Below are 23,691 nucleotides of genomic sequence, written 5' to 3'. Positions count from 1 at the left end.
AAAGGAGTTCCAGACCATAACATCCTAATTTAGTAGTGAATGTGGGTCCTGAGGTGTTGGACATAAACATGGATAATGAGGAGAAGGCAGATGAATGAGTCAGGAGTGCCTGAGTGGAGTAAAAGCAATTAGAGTTAAAGGCCAGAGGTAAGAGCATGTTTGTGAATAACTTTATGCCAGTCAGTTGAATAACCTTTCTCTGGATGCAGCCTAGAATGTATATGTGTGAGATAGAGTGTGTATGTTTCAGTATGCATAATGGCAATTATATAAACTGTAAAAAAAATGCAAATTGTAAAAAAAACTAGGAAAAAAAGTGAGAATAAGAACCAAACTTTATAAAATGTGAGTACTAAGGTCAATTTGTTCAATTAATACTTTTCAAGGTAGTGCCCCAGCATGGTTGTAGTCCAGTGACTGAAATAAGAAGATAAAAAATAAATTTTGTTACTAGATTTATTCTAAAGCTAAAAACTAAAATACATGCAGACATGTTTTTTCACCTTTTAGTAAATACTTATTGATAAGCTATTTATAACAATATTATGGGGAGATTTTTTTAAAAAATCCATTGTGTGCAACCAAAAACCTTGTGGTATCCCACTGTTGACATTCATCATAGGTTCATCACTGTCCTAATTATCTTTTCCAATGTTAAAATATTTCCTCCTTCTCATCCTTTGGGATTATAAAATTTGCTCACTTCACGAAAATCAACAGTTAAGTATGTATGAAAAACCTAATTAGAAATACTAATGCTGTGTACTTAATGACTATTATTTTTATATATGTATTTTAATCAGTTTGGCAAAATATAGGAGACAACATTGGAAATGTTTCAGTTTTATTAGATTTTCTCAGTGAAGCATAGATTTCATTGCACTTATCAAAATACAACCAACTCTTGTGTGAATATAGTTAAGTAACATGTACCATAATTTCACTAATTGGTTTATGTCTCTATGTAGTTGCAAGTGAACATAGACACCCCCTCAGTCCCTCATTTTTGATCCAGCTGAATATTCAGGATGTAACAGGTGGAGAGAGAGAGAGAGAGAGAGAGAGAGGGAATGAGGGTGCTGTACTAGCTTTCATTCATTATAATCAAGCAGCATGAAATGAAGTGGCTTGCTCAAAGATCCAATGCACAGTTCTGTCCAAGAACTGAATCTACAAATTTATGATTATAAATCAAACACCCTAACTACTAGGCCACATGCCTTCATGTTTATTCAACAGTAATGAGTAGTAGCCCTCTCTCTTCTTGGATTGCTCTGCTGTGCCAAGGAGCTGTCCATGTAAGCTTGTAACTACATAGGTACCTCAAGCAATTAGCAAAAAGTAGTGGATGTTATTAAACCATACTCATTTGTGAGCGATGGCTGGTTGTATTTTTGTTGAAGATTACAATATAGTAATCTGTGTAGGTGTGGAAAACTAGCATATTTTAATTTCTCTAATTTTACTTAGTAATTCCTTTACTACAACTTAGGCAAATGTGAAATGTGCTTCACTGAGAAGGTTTAACAAGACCGAAACAACATTGGAATTGTCTACCATTCTTGCCACAACATATAAATAATATTAAGCATTGAGGTTGTGCTCCTCTTTCCTCTCTTCTCCATGTTATTGTTTCTTATAAGATTTTTGATGTTCATGTCATTTAATATGTTAACACTAACTTAATTATCCTCTGCTTTGTTCCTAGTTAGAAAAACTTGAGTTGAGATCTCCAAACAATATAGAATGTGTAGTGAGATATCAGTCATGATGAATAGAATAGCAACATTGCTATGAATGATTTAAAAAAATAAATTAGATACAACTGAGAAGAGATACTACAAAGTCCTAAAAAAATGGATCAATTTATAGGAAAATTCAAATGTGACAAAACTGGATAAGGTGCATTTCTGATTTCTGTGTATGGCTTGTTCCAAAGACAACAAGCCATACACAGTAGAGGAATATCTGCTTATTATTCTTGAACACTGAACAATTCAACTTTTGTTCTTTAACTTTTGCATTAAATACTCTACAGTTCTTGAATATTTATGTTATTACATGTTGAACCTCTTTAGTTTGACACATTTTGTATCTGCTACCATTAGTTTGCAGACCTACCACTGGGGTGCAAGGTTTATTTATGTTTACACCAGCTGAGTGCCTGATACAATTCTGTAAATTTTATATATCCAATTGTATTTCAGTTCATTAGGAGGTCATCCAAGAGACCAAAAGATACAGAAGATGGTGTTAATGCTAAAAAGCATAAACATAAAGTATTATCTACGCTTGAAAAGGTGGAGTTATAGAGAAAGGAACTTCAGTAATGAGCTTGTGTAAATACTGTGGTGTCAGATCATTGACTGTGTATGATTTAAAGAAATTAAAAGAACAAATTTTAAAGTTTTTTGCTGAAAATGAAAGCTAGCAAAGTCTAAAGAGTGGCAAACTTTGAAAGGTTGCTGCAATATATATGTTGCATACAGATGGTTACATAGAAGATTCTTTTAATGGGGCACTCAAAGATCAGTTTCTGTAGTACAGAATTTTCTGTAATCTAGTAATGGTCAGGTCCTAAGTTTGCTGAATTAAGGAGGTTCAACCTATACTATGTCCCTTAATTACTATGATGGTTATTGACATTCCTTAGCAGTGGTAATGTTTTTATGATTATTTCAATTAGAAAATGTTTGGATAGATTATGGGTGAGAAAGGTTGAAGGTGTACATAAAGGTGATAATAATGAGGACATCAGTGAGGAATTTGGTGTTCAGAAAGCTCATTCCTAAATGCTTCTATCAGACTGCTTCCATCATCACACTCCCTGAGGCAATCACACAGCTGTTTAGGGGCCAATACTTGTAACAACACCTCTAATAGCCACAACCTTATGCTCATCCCAGGAGTTGTGGGAGAACTGCAGACATTTAAAACTTGGACTAGTGGTCAATAAGTAAACCTGACCAAGACTAAATTACCAATCAGTTATAGAAGTCCATTAACGCTAAGGAAATGTTTTTGCATATGTATGTGCATATATCCATTTATATATATATAAATAAAACAGATATATAGGCGCAGGAGTGGCTGTGTGGTAAGTAGCTTGCTAACCAACCACACGGTTGCGGGTTCAGTCCCACTGCGTGGCATCTTGGGCAAGTGTCTTTGCTCATAGCCCCGGGCCGACCAATGCCTTGTGAGTGGATTTGGTAGACGGAAACTGAAAGAAGCCTGTCGTATATATGTATATATATATATATATGTGTGTGTGTTTGTGTGTCTGTGTTTGTCCCCCTAGCATTGCTTGACAACCGATGCTGGTGTGTTTACGTCCCCGTCACTATGCGGTTCGGCAAAAAGAGACCGATAGAATAAGTACTAAAAGGTGGTGCTCCAGCATGGCCGCAGTCAAATGACTGAAACAAGTAAAAGAGTAAAAGAGTATATATATATATATAACAACATATAATATATATATTATATAACACATAATATATATATATATAACACATATATATATATAACACACATATAATATATATATATATAACACATATATAATATATATATAATAACATATAATATATAACACAGATATATATATATAACACACATATATATATATATAATATAACACACATATATATATATATATATATATATATAATATAATAACACATGTATATATATATATATATAACACATATATATATATATATATATAACATATATATAATATAACATATAACATATATATATAACATATAACATATATATATAACATATATATTATAACATATAACATATATATATAACATAACATATATATATAACATATATATATAACATATAACATATATATATAACATATATATATATAACATATAACATATATATATAACATATACATATATATATATATATATATAATATAACATAATATATAATATATATAACATAAACATATATATATATATATATATACTATAATTATATATATATATATAATAACATATAACATATATATATAACATATATATATAATAACATATAACATAATATAACATATATATATATAACATATAACATATATATATAACATATAACATATTATATATATATATATATATATATATATATATATATATATACATATAACATATATATATATATAACATATATATATATATAACATATATATATATATATATATATATACATAACATATATATAATATATATAACATATATTATAACATATATATACATATATATAACATATATATAACAATATATACATATATATAACATATATAATACATATATATAACATATCATATATACATATATATATACATATATAATATATATATATACATATATATATATATATATATATATATATATATAACATATATATATATATATAGCACACATATATATATATATATATATATATATATATAACACAATATATATATACACACATATATATATATAACACACCACACATATATATAACACACATATATATAACACACACATATATATATATATAATAACATATATATATATATAACACACACACATATAATATATATATATATATATACTCTTTTTACTTTTTTACTTGTTTCAGTCATTTGACTGCGGCCATGCTGGGGCACCGCCTTTAGTCGAGCAAATCGACCCCGGGACTTATTCTTTGTAAGCCCAGTACTTATTCTATCGGTCTCTTTTGCCGAACCGCTAAGTGACGGGGACGTAAACACACCACCATATACAGACAAACACAGACACACACATATATATACATATATACGACAGGCTTCTTTCAGTTTCCGTCTACCAAATCCACTCACAAGGCATTGGTCGGCCCGGGGCTATAGCAGAAGACACTTGCCCAAGATGCCACGCAGTGGGACTGAACCCGGAACCATGTGGTTGGTTAGCAAGCTACTTACCACACAGCCACTCCTGCGCCTATATATATCATCATCATCATCATCATTTAACGTCCGCTTTCCATGCTAGCATGGGTTGGACGGTTCAACTGGGGTCTGGGGGTCTGGGGAGCCCGAAAGCTGCACCAGTCCAGTCAGATATAAACACATATATATATATAACATATATATATAACATATATATATATATATAACATATATATATATATAACATATATATATAACACATATATATATGACATATATATATAACACATATATATATGACATATATATATAACACATATATTATATATATATATAACACATATATATAACACATATATATATAACATATATAATATATATATATATATATATATACATATATATACACATATATATATATAACACATATATAATTTCATAATTTGAAACTGACTTATTGGAAGTCCACCTGAAGATTGTCGATCAAGACAAGAAACAATTGTAGTGGCGGTTTTTTTGACTATTTATTAAAATTTTATGTATTGATTAAGTCTTTCCTTGTTTGTTTTGCAAAATAGTGGTTTTGTCTCTAATAATATTTTATATAACACATATATATATATATAACACATATTATATATAACACATATATATATAACATATATAATATATATAATATATATATATATAACATATATATATATTTAACATATATATATATAACATATATATATATATATAATAACATATATATATATTTAACATATATATATATAACATATATATATTTAACATATATATATATAACATATATATATTTAACATATATATATATAACATATATATATATATATAACATATATATATATATATATAACATATATAATATATAACACCACACACACACACACACACACACACATATATATATATATATATATATATATATAACACAATATATATAATAACATATATATATAAACACACATATATATATAACACACATATATATATAACACACATATATATATATAACAACACAATATATATAACACATATATATATATAACATATATATATATATAACATATATATATATATATATATAACATATATATATATATAACTATATATATATAACATATATATAACATATATATATAACATATATATATATATATATAACATATATATATATATATAACATATATATATATATATAACACAACACACACCACATATATATATATATATAACACACACACCACATTATATATAACACACACACACACACATATATATAACACACACACACACACACATATATATATAACACACACACATATATATATAACACACACACACACACATATATATATAACACACACACACACACATATATATAACACATATATATATATGACACACATATATATATATAACACATATATATATATAACACACATATATATATATAACACATATATATATATAACACACACATATATATATAACACACACATATATATAACACACACACATATATATAACACACACATATAATAACACACACATATATATATAACACACACATATATATAAACACATATATATATAACACAATATATATAATAACACATATATATATATCACATATATATATATAATATATATATATAACATATATTATATATAATATATATATATAACATATATATATATATAATATATATATATAACATATATATATAGATATATATAATATATATATTATATATATAACATATATATATATACATATATATATATATAACATAATATATATAATATATATATAACATATATATATATAACATATATATATATAACATATATATATATAATATATATATAAACATATATATATATATATATGTATATATATATATATATATAACATATTATATATATATATATAACATATATATATATATATATATAACATATATATATATAATACACATATATATATATAACATATATATATATATATAACATATATTTATATATATATAACATATATTTATATATATAACATATATTATATATATATATATAACATATTTATATATAACATATATATTATATATATTAACATATATATATAACATATATATATATATATATATAACATATTTATATATAACATATATATATATATATAACACACACACACATATATACATATATATATATATATAATATATATATATACATAATATATATAATATATATGTATATATATATAATTGTGGGATAAATGAAATTCAGGTGATCACCTCAGCAGTACTCTTCATGCAAGAACCTGGCTAACAAAATGTTCAAAAAATATCTACACCTTTCTATCAGCAAATTAATGACTGATTACTCATTAGCTACTTAATAGTGTAGCACTTCACAAACCCAAGGTATGTATACCAAATAAGTATGTTGCAATCTTAACAGAATAAATATCAATAATTTTAATGAAGGAATGGAATTCATGCAAGAACCTACCAAACATTAAACTGACTTCTTCTCCATTCCCTCATAAAATTATATAAACATATCTTTTAATTATCCCATCCAATGGTCTGTGGCCAATCTATATGAAGATGTGTGGCTTAGTGGTTAGGGTATATGGCTTATGATCATAGGGTCATGAGTTTAATTCCTAGTGGCAAGACACTTGCCCAAGGTGCTACAGTGGGACGAACCCAAGATCATGTGGTTGGGAAGCAAGCTTCTTACCACACAGCCATGGCTGTGCATATATGTCATTGTTTAAATGTTCAATTTTCCATGCTTGCATAGGTCAAATGGAATTTGTTGAAGCAGATTTTCTACAGCTTGATACCCTTCTTATCACCAGCCTGCACTTGTTTCCAAGCTCGGTAATATTTCCAAGTTATCCCTTTTTCTACACCAATTTCCACTATACATATATGATATCTTACAAGAACAATGAAATAAGTACCAGTCAAAGTACTAGGGTCAATATTATTGACTAAATACTTCAAAGGTGATGCTCCAACATGGCTACAGTCCATTGACTGAAACAAAGGATTTAATTGTACTATATCCTCCCCACCACCACCACCACACAGAAATCTGTGATATTTTAACTGATTCCTTGTTATCAATAGTAGAAACATCTATGTACTGCAACATCACCATTATTTAGCATGTTTTCCATGCTAGTATGGGCTGAATGGTTGATAGGAGCCAGCAAGCCAGTAGATTGCATCAAGTGCCACTGCTCTGAAATGGTTTCTACAGGTTGATGCCCTTCCTAATGTCAACTACTTAACAGTGTACTGGTTTTTTTTTTTGTGGTACTGGCACTAATGAGGCCACTCGGTAACTCATAAGATAAGACCCCCTCAGCAAAGGGAGGAGTAGTACTGAGCGGGGTGGCTTTATGCCAAGTGATGGGAGCTTAAAGTATGATACAGGGACAAATGAAAATAAAGAAAAAAGAAGACAGTGACTTGAAACTCTTCACAACATTACTGTATTGAAAGCCTGTTACATATTACTTTTTCCATGCTGATAGATTTCTTTTTTTACATAGCACTTCATCAACTGCCTTTTTCTCTTCATATTTTCCAACCATATTTCTTCATATTTTTTGTCCTGGTTATCATTAACTATTTGACAAACCTTATCTTCTTATTCTTTATTGTTTATGTAGTCTTTACTATTTGAATGTGTTTTAAGATGTTTTTTGAGATAACGATTTTGAGAGAATTTTTTATCACAGAATTCACAATGATATGGTGTTTCTTCTGAATGTGTAAACAAATGTCGTTTTAGGGTACTGTTTAAAGAGAAGCTTCTGCCACAAATAAAGCATTGGTAAGGAGTTTCATCATCATGGATCCTCATATGTGTTTCTAAGTTACTCTTCTGAGAGAAACCTTTATTGCAGAGTTCACAGCGGTAGGGTGTTTCTCCTGTGTGAGTACGACTATGCCGTCTCAAGTAGCGTTTTTGAGAGAAGCTTTTATTACAGATTTCACAATGGTAAGGAGTTTCATTTGAATGTGTTATTAAATGTCGTTTTAAGGTACTATTCAGAGAAAAGCTTTTCCCACAAATTACACAGAGAAATGGTGTTTCATCGTTGTGTATTCTCATATGTGTCTCAAGATTACACTTTTGACTGAAAGACTTCCCACAGATCTCACAATTATAAACCGTCTCACCTGTGTGTATTTTAGTATGTCTTTTCAGGTAGCGGCTCTGAGCAAAACAGATACCACACACTTCACAACAGTAAGGCAAGCTATCAGAATGTGTCTTCATATGTCTGTTGAGAGAGCTATTGACTGAAAAACGTTTCCCACAGGTCTTACAGAAGTAAGGTGTCTCTTTAGTATGTGTCCGTGTGTGACTTTTCAGAGTACCATTTCGAGAGAAACTCATTCCACAGATCTCACAAGTATAAGGTTTCTCCCCTGTATGAATCCTCACATGCCTCTTTAAACTGCTCTTATCTGACAGAACCATTCGGCACACACTACACTGATTAATCAATTCTCCTGTATGTATTTTGACATGTTTTTGTAAATAGCTTCTCTGCTCAAAGCATTTACCACAAACATTGCAACAGTGTATGGCATTTGAAGTGCTTGTCTTCACAGAGTCGGTAATTTGGTTATTTTCCCCATTACTTTCATAAGCTAAAGGTTCACCATCATCACTCATGGCTTCTGTAGCAGGGATTCCTGTAAAACAAGAAAGACAATATACAAGTTAAATATGTTTCTTGGAGGTACTCACAATAGTATAATGATTTTAGATTAACTGATACTAGCCGAATTAATTTTTTTTTTGTCCAACTAATGAGAAAAACGGAAAAATAAACGAGCGTTAAGCTGGTTATGAAGAACATGCTGCTGCTCGTGGTGACCATGGTATTAAACATAACTACAATACTGACGATAATGATAACTGACGTGTTAAGTGATAACAAAAACAAATAAACAAGGCTTATAATCTGCTAAGCAAGTACCTAATTACAAAGTTGCTACAGGCATTATTATTGCTACAATAAATGTGATGCTAATGCAAAAGATAAATAAACATTACTCCTTTCACAAGTTCTGATTGAATTGTCAAACGATGAGATGCTGGTAAGCGGTTGTAATTGGAAGCAAGTATTAATAACGATAAACGGGGGAACTAAAAAACATCAATAAAAGAAAATCGCATCCATTCAACGATGTTAAAATGCAATAAGTTCTCATTTCCCGAAGTGCTGCTACATTTCTATGAGCGAAAATATATATACACACACATCCACTTTCTCACACACTATACTCGTACGACTTGATATCGGTACTCAGAGTTTTGTGACCGTCTGAAAGATCGGATCAAAAAAGAAATTCCGAGTGAATCGTCACCTCGTACAAATAAATAAACTCTGCAACGTATTGAATACACTTAGTCTTGTTCGTTAAACACAATAATAAAAATATACACACACACAAACAAGTGTATTCTGCTAATCTATACGGTATTTTAATATTCGCTGTTAAAGGTTCCTTTATGCCCCGCCTTTTTTTTTAATCAATCAAAAAATAAAATTACAAAATGTTAAAGCAAGCGAATTAAACACCTAGATGAACATTTCAAGAATAAGCTATGATTTTGTTTATCTAAATACCTTGGCCACGTTCTGTGTCTATTGGTATTTATCGTCAAATACAAATTGTTGATGTGGTGGTTAGCAGGTGCCTGGTGGTCAGAACGAGGTGGACACAATAGTAGCGTTAAGGTATTTACTAGAGCTTTAAAAAAAATAATATTTAATTGCAAGCAAATGAGAGAACGAGAAAAAATAAAAGGCTTGGATGGGAGATCTACATGCAACAGAAAGCAAATAGTGAAAACAAATTAAGAAAAAAATTTAAAGAATAACATAGCGACAGAAGGGACAAAGAATGAAAGACTTATCGTACATCTTAAAAAATAAGCAAAAATTTAGACTTACCCCCCTTGACTTGACTCTTTTAAACATTGGAGATCGCGAAAAACCGATGCTTAGAAAACTGAATTTGCAAAATGAAATAAATTATTTTACAGCGAAAAAGAAGAGAAATCTAAAGCATCGAGTGGAATTCTACGCACTAGAAGCGTAGACTTCTCTTTTTCTTCACTGTAAAATTAGTTAATACTCTTTTCCAGCCAACGCTATTTTCTGACGGAATCTACTGATACAAACTTCGCACTGAAATATACTTTTTGGTTGATGCCTTTTTCAAGGAGTACATGATGACAATTATGTTTTAAAGCAAAAAGACAAAACATTATGCTAAACATCTTTGATCATAAAGTCTGTTCGGTCTGGGCTTGCCTGTTGTCAGATATCAACAACAAAATGTGACTATTTACTTGTAATCAACCGTTCGTACAATCGACAAGTATTTTGGAAGAGACAATCCCTATAAACAAAGGATTTGTTACAAAATTATTATAAGATACCGTATTTGATGGCATTTAAGTTACATTAACCCCATCTCTCAGATGTTTCAAAAAGTCACCCCGGGTCCTGTATGCGAATTTGGCCTTCCTTTAAGCCTTAATGCACTTAGCACGTTTTGCTCTGAATATGCGTTACTGAAACTGACACACTCTTGCGTCTTTTATGCCATCAAATATGGTAAGTAAAGTTGTTTAACTAGGGATCAAAACATCGATACATTCCTGTTGTGATTATCCCGTCTTTTAAGGAGTGTCAAGACTACCCATTTTAAAAATTATTTATTTAACAAAGACGTATGATGAAAGTGGTTGTCTGCTATTTCTAGTTCTGACAGTATTTTGGTAAACATGTCACTTGTCTAAAATTTCGAAGCTCACAATTATGTCTCCAATAAGATAACGTTGAATATTTTCATGTAGAATAAGTTGGGATAGTTGTCCCCAAACCATCATAGGTGTTGTTTGGTCAGTCCCAGGTCAAACCTATGACCAAAGGCATTCTAGCACAGCATAAATTTTGGTCATGCAGTACAGTAACCAAATTGGCTGCCTCTCTTCAATATAACAAACCTTCAACTACAGCAAACACATGTATATTAAGGGGCCGACCTGCGTGGTTCATGCACCCAACGCTACGCGATGGTCACACCAGCCTACTCTCGGACATTACATATCTAGGACTACATTATCCAATGTTACTCATACCCTTCTCCCTTTACATCTGAGCAGTGGCGGCTCATAGATAAAATTAGTGGGGGCGCTGCTTCAGAAAATTTTTAGCCGTTTTGATATTGTGTAAAAAGAAACAAACATATAAAAAGAATATTTATACGTAAGCTTGATCGGTTCTCATTTTAGCCACTGCCGGGTAGTGTTTAATTTGTTCACTGAGCACCAACGTGAATTCCCCCCTCGTTTTTCAAAAATCCCCCCTAAATCACAAAATAAAAGGGAAAATGTGCCCTATTTTTCAAATCCTGGCAGCAACACTGAAGCTGGAATCAGGATAATAATCTAATTGTACACTTTATCACATTCAAGAATATAAACACGTTTTTAAGCACAACACATGCAGAGTAAAAAAACAAACAAACTATCTTTTACCGGAACACCAGGGTTAGCACTGTCGTTCACGTATTTCTCTCTTTCCCGAGTATGAGGCTTCCTATCTTGGACATGTGCAAACAGCCAAACACCGCATTGCTGGAACTGTGAAGTGCAGAGTTTTTTGTATTTTTTTTCATAAACTAGGGAATAGCTACTGACATTAAGCTTAAGGATTATATAATATACAAGTATAAAGAAAGAATTAAAGAAAAAAAGACTCATTATATTGAATGTTATTGATGATATCGAGTGGAAATAGGGAGTGCTGTAGTTCCGCAGTGCCTATAAATGAGCCACCACTGCATGAGAGTTAATCCATGTGTCCTTATAACAAAAATCATATGATTATTTACATACAGCTCTACAAAAGGTCACTAAATATAGTGAATGCATGGTAGAAAGGGAGCCATCCCAGTATGAACGTAACAGAGGGACTAGCTATTTTAGTAGGTAGCAGTTAAAGATATGAAGGTAGGGCAAACACTGGATCCATTGAAAATTAATGGCGTCAATCTTATTGTCAGCAGTTTGTACAGCAAAGTGTCATACCCAATGACTGGCATTATAAGCATCTGTTACAAGGGCAAAGAAGATACCTGACAGAGTGGTAATTACAAGGGTATCAAGTTGCTGAATCAGGTCAAGAAAGTCACAGAAAGGTTATAACTCAACTGATAAGAGAGTAAGTTAATCAAGATGACATGCAATTTGCCTTTGTGTCAGGAAGAGGAACTACTGATGCAGATTCCAAATGAGGCAAGTGCAGAAGTACCTCGCTATGAGTAAACCACTGTATCTGGAACTTTTTGACCTGGAGAAAACCTTTGTCAGAGTTCCTTACATGGTGATCTTGAGATTCCTCAGGAAGCTAGTAGATGAATGGCTTGTGAGAGAAATACAACCATGTATAAGATTACTGTCAGCAAGCTGAGAGTTAGAAATGAATACAGTAACAAATTTAGTGTACAGGTAGGGGTCCATCAGGTTTCAGTGCTCTTCTAATTATCATAGTCCTTCATACCATAACAAAGAAGTTTAAAACTGGGTGCAATAAGAACTATATATTGATGACTTTGTTCTTATAGCTGAATCTGTAGTAAGATTAAGGAAGAAATTCCATGCAAGGAAGTAAAATCTGGAATCAAAGGGCTTTAAAGTCAACTTTGTAAAGACCGAAGTCTTAGTAAGTAGGAAAACAGACAGGATCCTACTGCCATCAGAGAAATGGCCTTGTTTGATGTATAGAAAAGGAGAGGGTAGAAATTTGATACAGTGTATTCAATGCAAATTATGGGCATATTAAGAGAGAAAGCAAACTTTGTAAGTGTTGGAGCAATAAACTCCAAATGGAAAATAGATGCTCTTATATGTCTAGGAGAATATCTTCTGATATCTAGATGACCTAATTAGCAATGATGGAGGATGTTCTGAAAGTATAGGATATGAAGTGAGTGGAAAGTTCAGAGAATTTTTACCTCTGTTGCTATCAAGATTTCTCTCTCACAGTGAAAGGCAGATTGTATGATACTAATGTATAAACTGCAATGCTACATGGAAGTAAAACATGAGCTTTGAATGTGGAATGCCTGTGACAACTAGAAGGAAATGAAGCAAGCATGCTCTGCTGAAAGTAGAATGCCAGCAAGAGCAATCAATAGAGTACAAGTGTGATGAGAAAAAAATAAGGCATCTTATAGTGCATGAGAAAGAAGACTGCATTAGTTGGGACATGTGATGCATAAGGGTGAGGGTAGTTGTATAAAGAAACTACAATCACTCATAGTAGATGGAGCCTATGGAAGAAGAGGTAGGATGTGGTGGTGAAGGTTAATTTCAGGATGCAGAACCTCATGGAAGAGATGACAAAAAAATGAAGATAATTGGTGATATGCAGTAAGCAAGAAGACTCCCCTAAGCCACATTAGCACATTGTGGTTGAGGCTCTCAAAGCATAATGTATATGTACACAACTGAGTCCCAGCAGATTTTGCTGTGATGAGGAAGGAGCAGAAGACAACTAAAGGCAGATAGGAATATGGGGAGCTCTAACAACCATTGTACGGTGCTGGATTAAATGAATGAATGACAATGATAAATACAACAAACAAATTAATTAAGTTCCAAATCAAAGTTTATTCAAATCCCTAATATGGAGAAGATAACGCCAAAATGGAGTTACTTCAGTTGCAATAAACACAAAATAAAACAGTTGCACAATGATTGCTCACCTTAGCACCAGGCCATAAATTGATAGATGGGTGGTGGGGAGTGGTGGAAGGTGAACATATAGTTAGTTGAATCAACATCAAGGTATGACTGGTAATGTTTTTTATTGAACCCAGAACAATAAAAAAAAAACCAACAAAAAACAAAGTCAACTTTGATGGGATTTGAACTCAGAATGGAGAGACGTAAAACTAAATGATACTGGCATATTGTCTAAGACACCACTGTTTCTGTCATTCCACACTATAATTATTTCTAAAGTAGGCACATAGTCAGAAATTTGAGGTTGGGGGCAGGAATTTTGTCAATTAAACTGGCCCCAGAACATGAGTGGCTACATTATTTTTTTGACCATCACAGAAAGGTGAAAGTCAAAGCTGATCTCAGTGATATTTGAACTCAAACATAAAAGCCAGCATAAATATCACAAAGCATTTTGTCTGAAACTAATTATTCAGCCAATCTGTTATCCTGATGATGATGATGATGATGATAATAATAATCCTTTCTACTATAGGCACAAAGTCTGAAATTTGCGGGGAGGGGTTAAGTCGATTATATTGACCCCCATTACTCCACTGGTACTTAATTTATTAACCCCAAAAGGATGAAAGACAAAGTCAACCCTAGCAGAATTTGAACTGAGAATGTAAAGATGGACAAAATGCCGCTAAGCCCAGCGTGCTAATGAGTTTACGAAATAATAATAATAATCCTTTCTACTATAGGCACAAGGCATGAAATTGGGAGAGGGGACCATTGATCACATCAACCCGTGTTTTATTGGTACTTATTTCATTGACCCTGAAAACATGAAATACAAAGTTGACCATGACAGAATTTGAACTCAGAACATAAAGACGGGCAAGATGCCGCTAAGCATTTTGTCTGCCATTCCAATAATTCTGCCAGCTCATAATGGTTTCACATTTTGGCACAAGGCCAGCAATTTCGGGGGAAGGGGTTTAGTTGATTACATTGATCTCAGTGTTCAAGTGGTACTTACTTTATTGATCTTTAAAGGATGAAAGGCAAAGCTGACCTAGGCAGAATTTGAACTCAAAATGTAAAGACAGACAAAATACTGCTAAACATTTTGCCTAGTATGCTAACAATTCTACCAGCTTGTTGCATCATCATCATTGTTTAACATCCGTCTTCTATGCTAGCATGGGTGGGATGGTACCACAAGAGCTGGCCAGGGCAAAGCCGGCACCAGACTTCTGTGACAGTTTTGGCAGGATTTTTACAGCTGGATGCCCTTCCACTGAGCAAAGTGGACTTCTTGCTTTTTATGTGGCACAAGCACTGGCACAAGGTCAGCAATTTTGAAGGGTGAGTAAGTTGATATTGACCCCAGTTCACTGCCATCATCATCATCATTTAATGTCTGCTTTCCATGCTGGCATGGGTTAGATGGTTTAACTGGTTCCAGTCTGATTTAGCATGGTTTCTATGGCTGGATACCCTTCCTAACACCAACCACTCTGATGATGATAATAATAATAAAAATAATGGTTTTTCTGATTAAGATATTAAGCTAGCAATTTTAAGAGGAAGGGTTAAGTTGATTCTCTTAAGCCTTGTCAGGGTTTTAACTCAAAGAACCAGAATAAATGCTGCTAAGTATTTTGTCTCCAGCTCTAACATTTATGCCAACCCACTTTCTTCCTGACAATAATAAACAATGAGGGAGCTTTCACGTGACTGTTAGAAATAGTAGAAAATCTCCCTCAAATCACTCTCTTTTGTCTTTGAAAAATGATTGGAAGGACATATTGAGTAATGCTGTCTTACATGCACTGTGTAAGATAATAAAAGCCATGGTGAGTATGGATTAAATAAGTAATGCTCATCAGGACTGATCTAAAGTAAATATCAACAACAATAACAAAATATTGGTTTCAAATTTTGGCACAAGGCCAGCAAGTTTGGTGAGGAACAGGTAAGTCGATAACATCAGCCTCAGTGCTCAACTGGTGCTTATTTTTTTGACCCCAGAAGGATGAAAAGCATGCCTGGCATGCTAATGATTCTGCCAACTCACTGCCTTAACAATAACAAAAATATTAATAACAATAACAACAACATATTAATCTGACTAGACACAAAAGGCAACGCATTACGTAAAGAGGGCAGAGTTGCTTCAATCTCAATGCAGAAAAACAAGTTACTAAATCTAATATAAAATTAGACAACAATGCTCTACATTACCTACTGCAGCAGCTCCAGTGCATTTATGTGACTCAAGTGTGATAAGCAAAATAAATAGATTGATTTCTGCCTCTCCAAGAAGCATGGGGCTCAGTACAACAGTTCATTGAAACACTGCTGCAGTTGTTACACATCACAGTAAATGCTACCTAGTAATGGCATCTGTTTAAAAAATAGGAGGGCTGAGTAAGTGACAGTTGAGTAAAAAAAAAAAATATATAGTCTCTTGTTAGCAGATGTGGACCTTGCTTACACCACTTTGGTGACCAACACCAGCAAGGACCCTCCTTGCCCTATCTATGATATTCAAACCTTTACATTAAAACAACATAGAAATATTCTTAACATATAAATATTCTAAACATTATTAATATTTATATCAAGTTATAATAAAAACAATTTAACATTGAACTGTAGAATTACAAGAGGGGTGACAATGGCTTTGACGTTTCTGCCTGTCAGCCTTCATTGAACAGTCCAACAAAGGTTAACAAGCAGAAATTTTTAAGTGATGACACTTCTCTTCATGTAAAACTATAAAAAATATATATACATATAATATGTAGTATATTTATAAGAAAACACATATATATTTAAAAATATAAATAATATCACTTTCTGACATAGGCACACAGGGCCACAAATTTGGCAGGGACAGAACAATCAATTACACTGATCCATAGTAATTTATTTTGTCTACCCTTGGAAGGATTAAAAGCAAAGCCAATCTCAGCATTATTGAAACTACAAAGGGACTTCAACAATTTGGCCACTCTACAGTTTCTATATGCACACACACATAAAATACAAACAGGTATACAAGCAAGACAAAAGAGCAGTGTGGAGATAAAATATTTGTAGTTTCATTTGTATCAGCATTACTGAAAGTTTCACAAAAGCGTTTGTCTGATTGTTCAAATGTCAGTCATTACCTTACAACTCAGTGATACTGCATCTGAATGATCAGACATGCTTTTTGCATCCATGAAGTTTTTAGTGTTGCAGATCTAAGTCAATATGTTAAATATGTGTGTGTGTGTGTGTGGAGAGAGAGAGAAAGAGATGTACATATATATATGTATATATATCCTGTGATGGACCAGCATTCTGCACAGGGAGGAATATATGTACACCAGAGAAACCAGAAAACTGGCCCTTTACTCCTTAAGGAGTAATGAGGACTAGTAAAATATGTGTGTATATACATACATACACACACACACACACATATATATATATATATATAATCACCATTCAACATCCATTTTCCATGTTGACATGTGTTGGACACATATTTATGTAAGTGTGAGTGTGTGTAATAATGATCAACATTAAAATATATTCTGAAAAGATTTAACAAACATTTTTATATGCCACAACAAAACTACAAACATAACTGAAAAATATGTCTTTTGTCTTTTTGTTCATTCTGAACAACACATGGTCTGGAGAATGTTGCTGTATCTTTGGACTTGTTATAAAAGAACATATAGTAAAGAGATATTTGTACAGTATCCACTACTGAAAAGATTTTGTGAGCACTGATATGGCTATGAAGTTAATAATATTCACTTCAAGACAATGTAATTTTAAATCTCAGTGCATCAAATCTTATCTTACATCTTCAGGTCGACCAATATCTTGTGAGTGAAATTTGATAGATATAAACTGTACGGAAGCCCATTGTGTGTGTGTAAATAATAAATGTATGTATGTGTCATCAAGAATTGGCACAGTTACAAGACTACCTAGTGTTGTGTGTGTGTGTGTATGTGTGTATATATATATATATATACAATACATACACACAAATACATATATGGAAAGGAAGAAGTGTTTTCACATGCAGGAAAAAATATAAGAGAATTTGTTTTGGGGTTTCAAAATGCACCTGAATCTAAAAACGTGTAACCATTAAAAATTTTTGAACAAGATATATTCACATACCAAACTAGTTTTGACAATTGCACACACACACATATGTGTGTATTTCTTTTGCCACTGTATATCAGAAAAAGATGTACACATCAATAGAAACCCAACGATGTGTTTTGAACAAATGTATTTTGTGGTGTTTACTTTACTGAGTTGCACAGACACTCCCATATCACACATGCCATCAGAGCATAAACAACGCAATTCCTTCCAAAATGCATGATTTTAAAATGTATATACATATATAAATAAATATAATATAAATTGGGTGGTATATTCCATTACATTTGATCTTTTGAAAAAATACTCAATAGTACTGAATACATTAATAACTAAAAAAAAAAAAAGAACTTACTAGTTTTGTGAGATAAATACATTGTATAAGATGCCTATAAGAACTATGCATTATTACTAATCATTAGATGAATCTGACAATATTTGCTGGTCAACAGTAAAGTAAAAAAGAAAAAGTCTACCAAAGGCACAAGGCCTAAAATTTTGGTGGAGTGGGTAGTTGATTATATCAACCCAGTACTTGAGTGGGACTTAGTTTACTGATCTTGAAAGGATGAAAGCCAAAGTTAACCTTTGTGGAATTTGAACTCAGAAATGTACTTATTTCATTGACCCAAAAGAATGAAAGGCAAAGTCGATCTTGGTGGAATTTGAACTCAGAAATGTACTTATTTCATTGACCCAAAAGAATGAAAGGCAAAGTCGATCTTGGTGGCATTTGAACTCAGAACATAAAGATGGACTCTCTCCTCAATGCTCTCAATATGGTTTTTGAGAAGCCAGATCTATAGAACTACTTTCTAATGTTGCTCACAAGTGGGCGCTTGCCCTCCAAAAAAAATTGGTGAAAACAGTGCTGTTACATTCAACATCAGCAAAGCATTCAACTGTATCAAACTATATGTCGGATTCAGTTGAGTAGGTAACCATGCCATCTAGAGAGTCACACAGACCCTCTAGATGACATAGTTACCTACTCAAAGAGATGCCTAACCTCCCATTTCTCTTCTTTGTAGATGCATTAAAGTAGTCTATACTAATTCTACATTTGCATTTATGACAGCTGGATGGTGCTACAACTTAAGTAGGAACTTTAATACAGTTGATTCAGACATTTTGTCATTCAATGAATTTGAGTGGCTAAAATCATAGGTTGAAATTGCATTATGTAGTCTCTGCCATTCCTGATTCCATGCCCAGTGTGTGTGAACTAATCTTTTGCCTACAAATTGGGTCCATCACATTGGAATAGCTGGATAAAGTAGATGTGTATGTAAGTATGTGTGTGCACATCTATATGTATATATACACACATATAGTATGTATCTTTTATTGCTTTCAGTCAATTTGACTTCAGCAATACTGGAGCTCTGCCTTGAAGCATTTAGTCAATGAAATTGCCCCCAGTACATACTTCAATTCTGGTGTTTACTCTACAGTCTTTTTTGCTGAGTTGTTAAGACATAGGAACATAAACAAACCAACTGGTTATCCAGCAGGGTGTGTACGACACACACACAATGGGCTTCCACAGTTTCCATTTATCAAATTTCCTCACAAGTCGTTGGTTGGTCTGAGGCTATAGTAGAAGATACTTGCCTAAGGTGCTGAGCAGTAAGACTGAACACAAACCCGCATAGTTGCAACTTATATAAATAGCATACATATGTGTATGTGTGTATATATATATATATACATACACACACACGCATGCACATCCATGCATCATATACATATAAAAACATACACAAACACAAAGTTTGTAGACATAAAGCCCTAGATTTATAAAGATCAGTAGAGGAGGTGTGACAATTATTCTGAAGAGTATTAGCATGCCAACTGAAGCGTTTCAGGGAATGGAAACAGAGACACTGATTCAAACTGTAACCATCCCTAAAGATATCTTTGGCAAAAATGCAGCAGTATAGCAGACAGTGAATGAACGAGTGGGTAATATACCAAGGTAGAAAAAAAAGAAGAAAAGTGCACAGCCATTCAGGGTGTGGACGGAGATACTAAACACAGGAATCGTGTGTATGTGTATGGACATCTTCGATAATCTATGCATTCATTTTTAACATCACCCCATCACATTCAATCAGGATGGAAGAACTAGCTCTACAACATATGGAAGACTCCATTTTTTTGTTCTTAAAGTGGATCTGTGAAGAACAATGAAAGTTAATACATATTATTGTTGGTAATTATATGGTGATAATATATTTTTGTTGTGTTTTTTTTCTCCGAGTTTGGAACAGAAAAAAAATCCCCAATTACCTTTTGACTTGGCACAAAGCAAAGGGTCTGTACCACTAATAGGTACATTATTTACAATGGACAGATAAGTGTCCTCATCTTGTTTGTTGTTATCATAACGTTTCGGCTGATGTACTCTCCAGCATTCTTCAGGTATTCTGGTGGAATTTCAAATCTTTATTTGACTAATGGGGTACACTGTTCTCATTCCTAAGGTATGTTGCTGATGTTATTTTTCTGTTGATATTATTTTCTAAGTCCCTGCCTGGGATTGAACTTAGAATCCGAGGGTTGGGTTCAAAATTCCACTAGAACACCCAATGAAGGCTGGAGAATACATCAGCTGAAACATTGTGATAACAACAAACAAGATGAGGACACCTATCCGTCCATTGTAAATAATGTACATAATTCCTCATCTCAAAACAAATATAGAATAGTTATATAATAGGGTGTATTGAATTTACCCCCATTATGTTACTGATATTGGCTCTAGATAAATATAAGACTAAGTTGACCCCAGTAAGAAGACAATATAATTCTTCAAAGGGGTTCATAATGTTCAACATTAACAACATAATATATATATATATATATACATGAGAGAATAGAGATTAAAAAAGACAGAAGAGAAAGAGTGTAAGGCACCAAGGTGTGAGTTATACCTCTCTTACCTTATAGTTTGAAAAAAAATATAAACACTCCTTTCTTTAGGTTATAAATAAAAATTATTTGTGATTGTTTTATCAATATAGATATATTTATATCAAACTGTTTTATCTATTGCAACAGGTTTTACCTTGTGAATTTTCATGTGTCGTATAAGATGGCTATTCTGAGAGAAATTCTTCTGGCAGATTTCACAAGTATATGGTCTGTCACCTGTATGTGTTTTGATGTGGCGGACTAGTGTACTGTTTCGAGAAAATCGCTTGCCACAGATATCACAGGGGTAGGGCGTCTCTCCTGTGTGTGTTCGCATATGTTGCCTGAGATTGCTGTTGACAGAGAAACTCCTTGCACACACCTCGCAGTGATACGGAGTTTCTTTGGTGTGGGTGCGAATGTGTCTGATCAAGTCAATGCTCAATGAGAAACTCTTGCCACAGTCTTCGCACTGGTATGGTTTTTCACCTGTGTGCGTTTTGATATGCTGTTTCAGGGCACTGTTGTCGGAGAGACTCTTTTGACAAACTTCACACCGGAAAGGCTTTTCACCCGTATGTATTCGCATATGTTTTTTGAAGGAACTGCTGTAGGAAAACCGTTTTTCACAGAGGCTGCACTGGTATGGCCTGTCTCCCGTATGTGTCCTCATATGAAGGATCAGGTGACTATTTTGGGAAAAGCATTTGCCACAGTCATTGCACTTATAGGGTTTTTCCCCTGTGTGAATCCGTACATGCTTTTTCAAGGAGCAGCTGGCTGAGAAACCTCGACCACATACTTGGCAGTGGTAAGGTCGATCGCCCGTATGTGTCCTGATGTGCAAAACTAGAGTATTCTTCTGGGAAAATGTCTTTTCACAAATATCACAGACATGGGTCCTTTTCACAGAGGCTACTTTGGTTGATTTTAAGAATTGAGTTTCCAATGAAGAATCTGCTTTGAAAATAATTTGTAATTCTGGTGGATCCTCCATCTTGGATATTCTATTAAACAAATAAAAAAATACAAAAATTAACAAAACAATAAGTAAGAATGACAAGAAATAAATCAATGTTAATGAAACTGACTGTTAATTTCATCTATCCTGTTTTTTATTTGTAGTTAAAAATTTTTTTTTTTTGCTAACTTCAGTCACTAGATTACAACCATGTAAGGGCAGTGCCTACAAAGATTTTAAGCAATCATCTCAACTCCAGTACTTAATCCAGGCTAGAACTACAATCCTATTGATATTTAATTGTTGAATCTCTCAATTATGGGAATGAAAAAAGATTGCGAAAAATAGCAATATAAACATAAACAGACATTATATAAGTTATAAAAAGTTAACAGCTAATATTTTATATATACATCTTTTTCAGACTGAAGCAGAACAACAAACCCACTGATGGGAATTTTCATAAGTTTTCACTCTCAGATTATATATACAGTAAATGCCTGCATACTGAATAGTTACCTCCACAACATGCTAGGTGCTTCACTAGAATCAGAGAACTTAGAGTTTCGATTTTTCAAAAATCACCATGAAATGTGATAAGGGAGTAAAATTATTCCCCTGGCCCATCATGGATCACTGTAGAGATGCTTAAAATATCTGGTGGTGTTGGCTATAGTCTAGTTACCCGTATAGTCAACCATGTGATACATGAAGGAGTCATACCCATTGACTGGTGTAGCAGCACCATAGTCAACTACTACAAAGGTAAAGGTGATGCATTAGATACAAATAATTACATAGGTATCAAGTTGTTGGATCAGGTAATGAAGGTCACGGAGAGGGTCATAGCCCAACTAATTAGGGAGAGAGTTAGTTTAGATGAGATGCCGTC

General features: G+C 32.7%; 2 protein-coding genes across 4 annotated transcripts in view; both read right to left on the bottom strand.

Moving 5' to 3' along the window:
* Nucleotides 1-8,442: 8,442 nt before the first annotated feature.
* Nucleotides 8,443-10,932, bottom strand: LOC115219163 (zinc finger protein 239-like). Of its 3 annotated transcripts, none has more exons than XM_036508819.1 (2): nucleotides 10,618-10,932; nucleotides 8,443-9,682 (listed from the first exon to the last, which is right to left on the bottom strand). In XM_036508819.1, exon 2 carries the CDS (start codon nucleotides 9,659-9,661, stop codon nucleotides 8,624-8,626), a length of 1,038 nt encoding a protein of 345 aa, XP_036364712.1. In that variant the 5' UTR covers nucleotides 9,662-9,682; nucleotides 10,618-10,932; the 3' UTR covers nucleotides 8,443-8,623. The 3 variants fall into 3 exon arrangements, with proteins under 3 accessions (XP_036364712.1, XP_029645129.1, XP_036364713.1); XM_029789269.2 differs by having other exon boundaries at nucleotides 8,443-9,681; nucleotides 10,623-10,932; XM_036508820.1 differs by lacking the exon at nucleotides 10,618-10,932 and adding an exon at nucleotides 9,772-10,588 and having other exon boundaries at nucleotides 8,443-9,681.
* Nucleotides 10,933-15,997: 5,065 nt separating this feature from the next.
* LOC115219306 (zinc finger protein 345-like) overlaps nucleotides 15,998-23,691 on the bottom strand; it is a 20,855-nt gene continuing 13,161 nt past the window's right edge. The window contains exons 5-6 of the mRNA XM_029789469.2: nucleotides 21,993-22,845; nucleotides 15,998-17,149 (exon numbers count right to left, since the gene is read on the bottom strand). Of these exons, the coding sequence (XP_029645329.1) occupies nucleotides 17,114-17,149; nucleotides 21,993-22,845 (889 nt within the window). The 3' untranslated portion in view covers nucleotides 15,998-17,113. The remainder of the gene's footprint in view (nucleotides 17,150-21,992; nucleotides 22,846-23,691) is intronic.

Source organism: Octopus sinensis, linkage group LG14 (assembly GCF_006345805.1).
Source record: "Octopus sinensis linkage group LG14, ASM634580v1, whole genome shotgun sequence".
In the NCBI taxonomy this organism is placed as follows: domain Eukaryota; kingdom Metazoa; phylum Mollusca; class Cephalopoda; order Octopoda; family Octopodidae; genus Octopus; species Octopus sinensis.
The sequence above is the reverse complement of the archived record's forward strand: the minus strand, read 5'-3'. Positions and strand labels throughout refer to the sequence as shown.

Excerpts from the sequence above, each read along its gene's own strand:
- LOC115219163 (XM_036508819.1), bottom strand. The coding sequence starts at position 9,661 with ATGAGTGATGATGGTGAACCTTTAGCTTATGAAAGTAATGGGGAAAAT.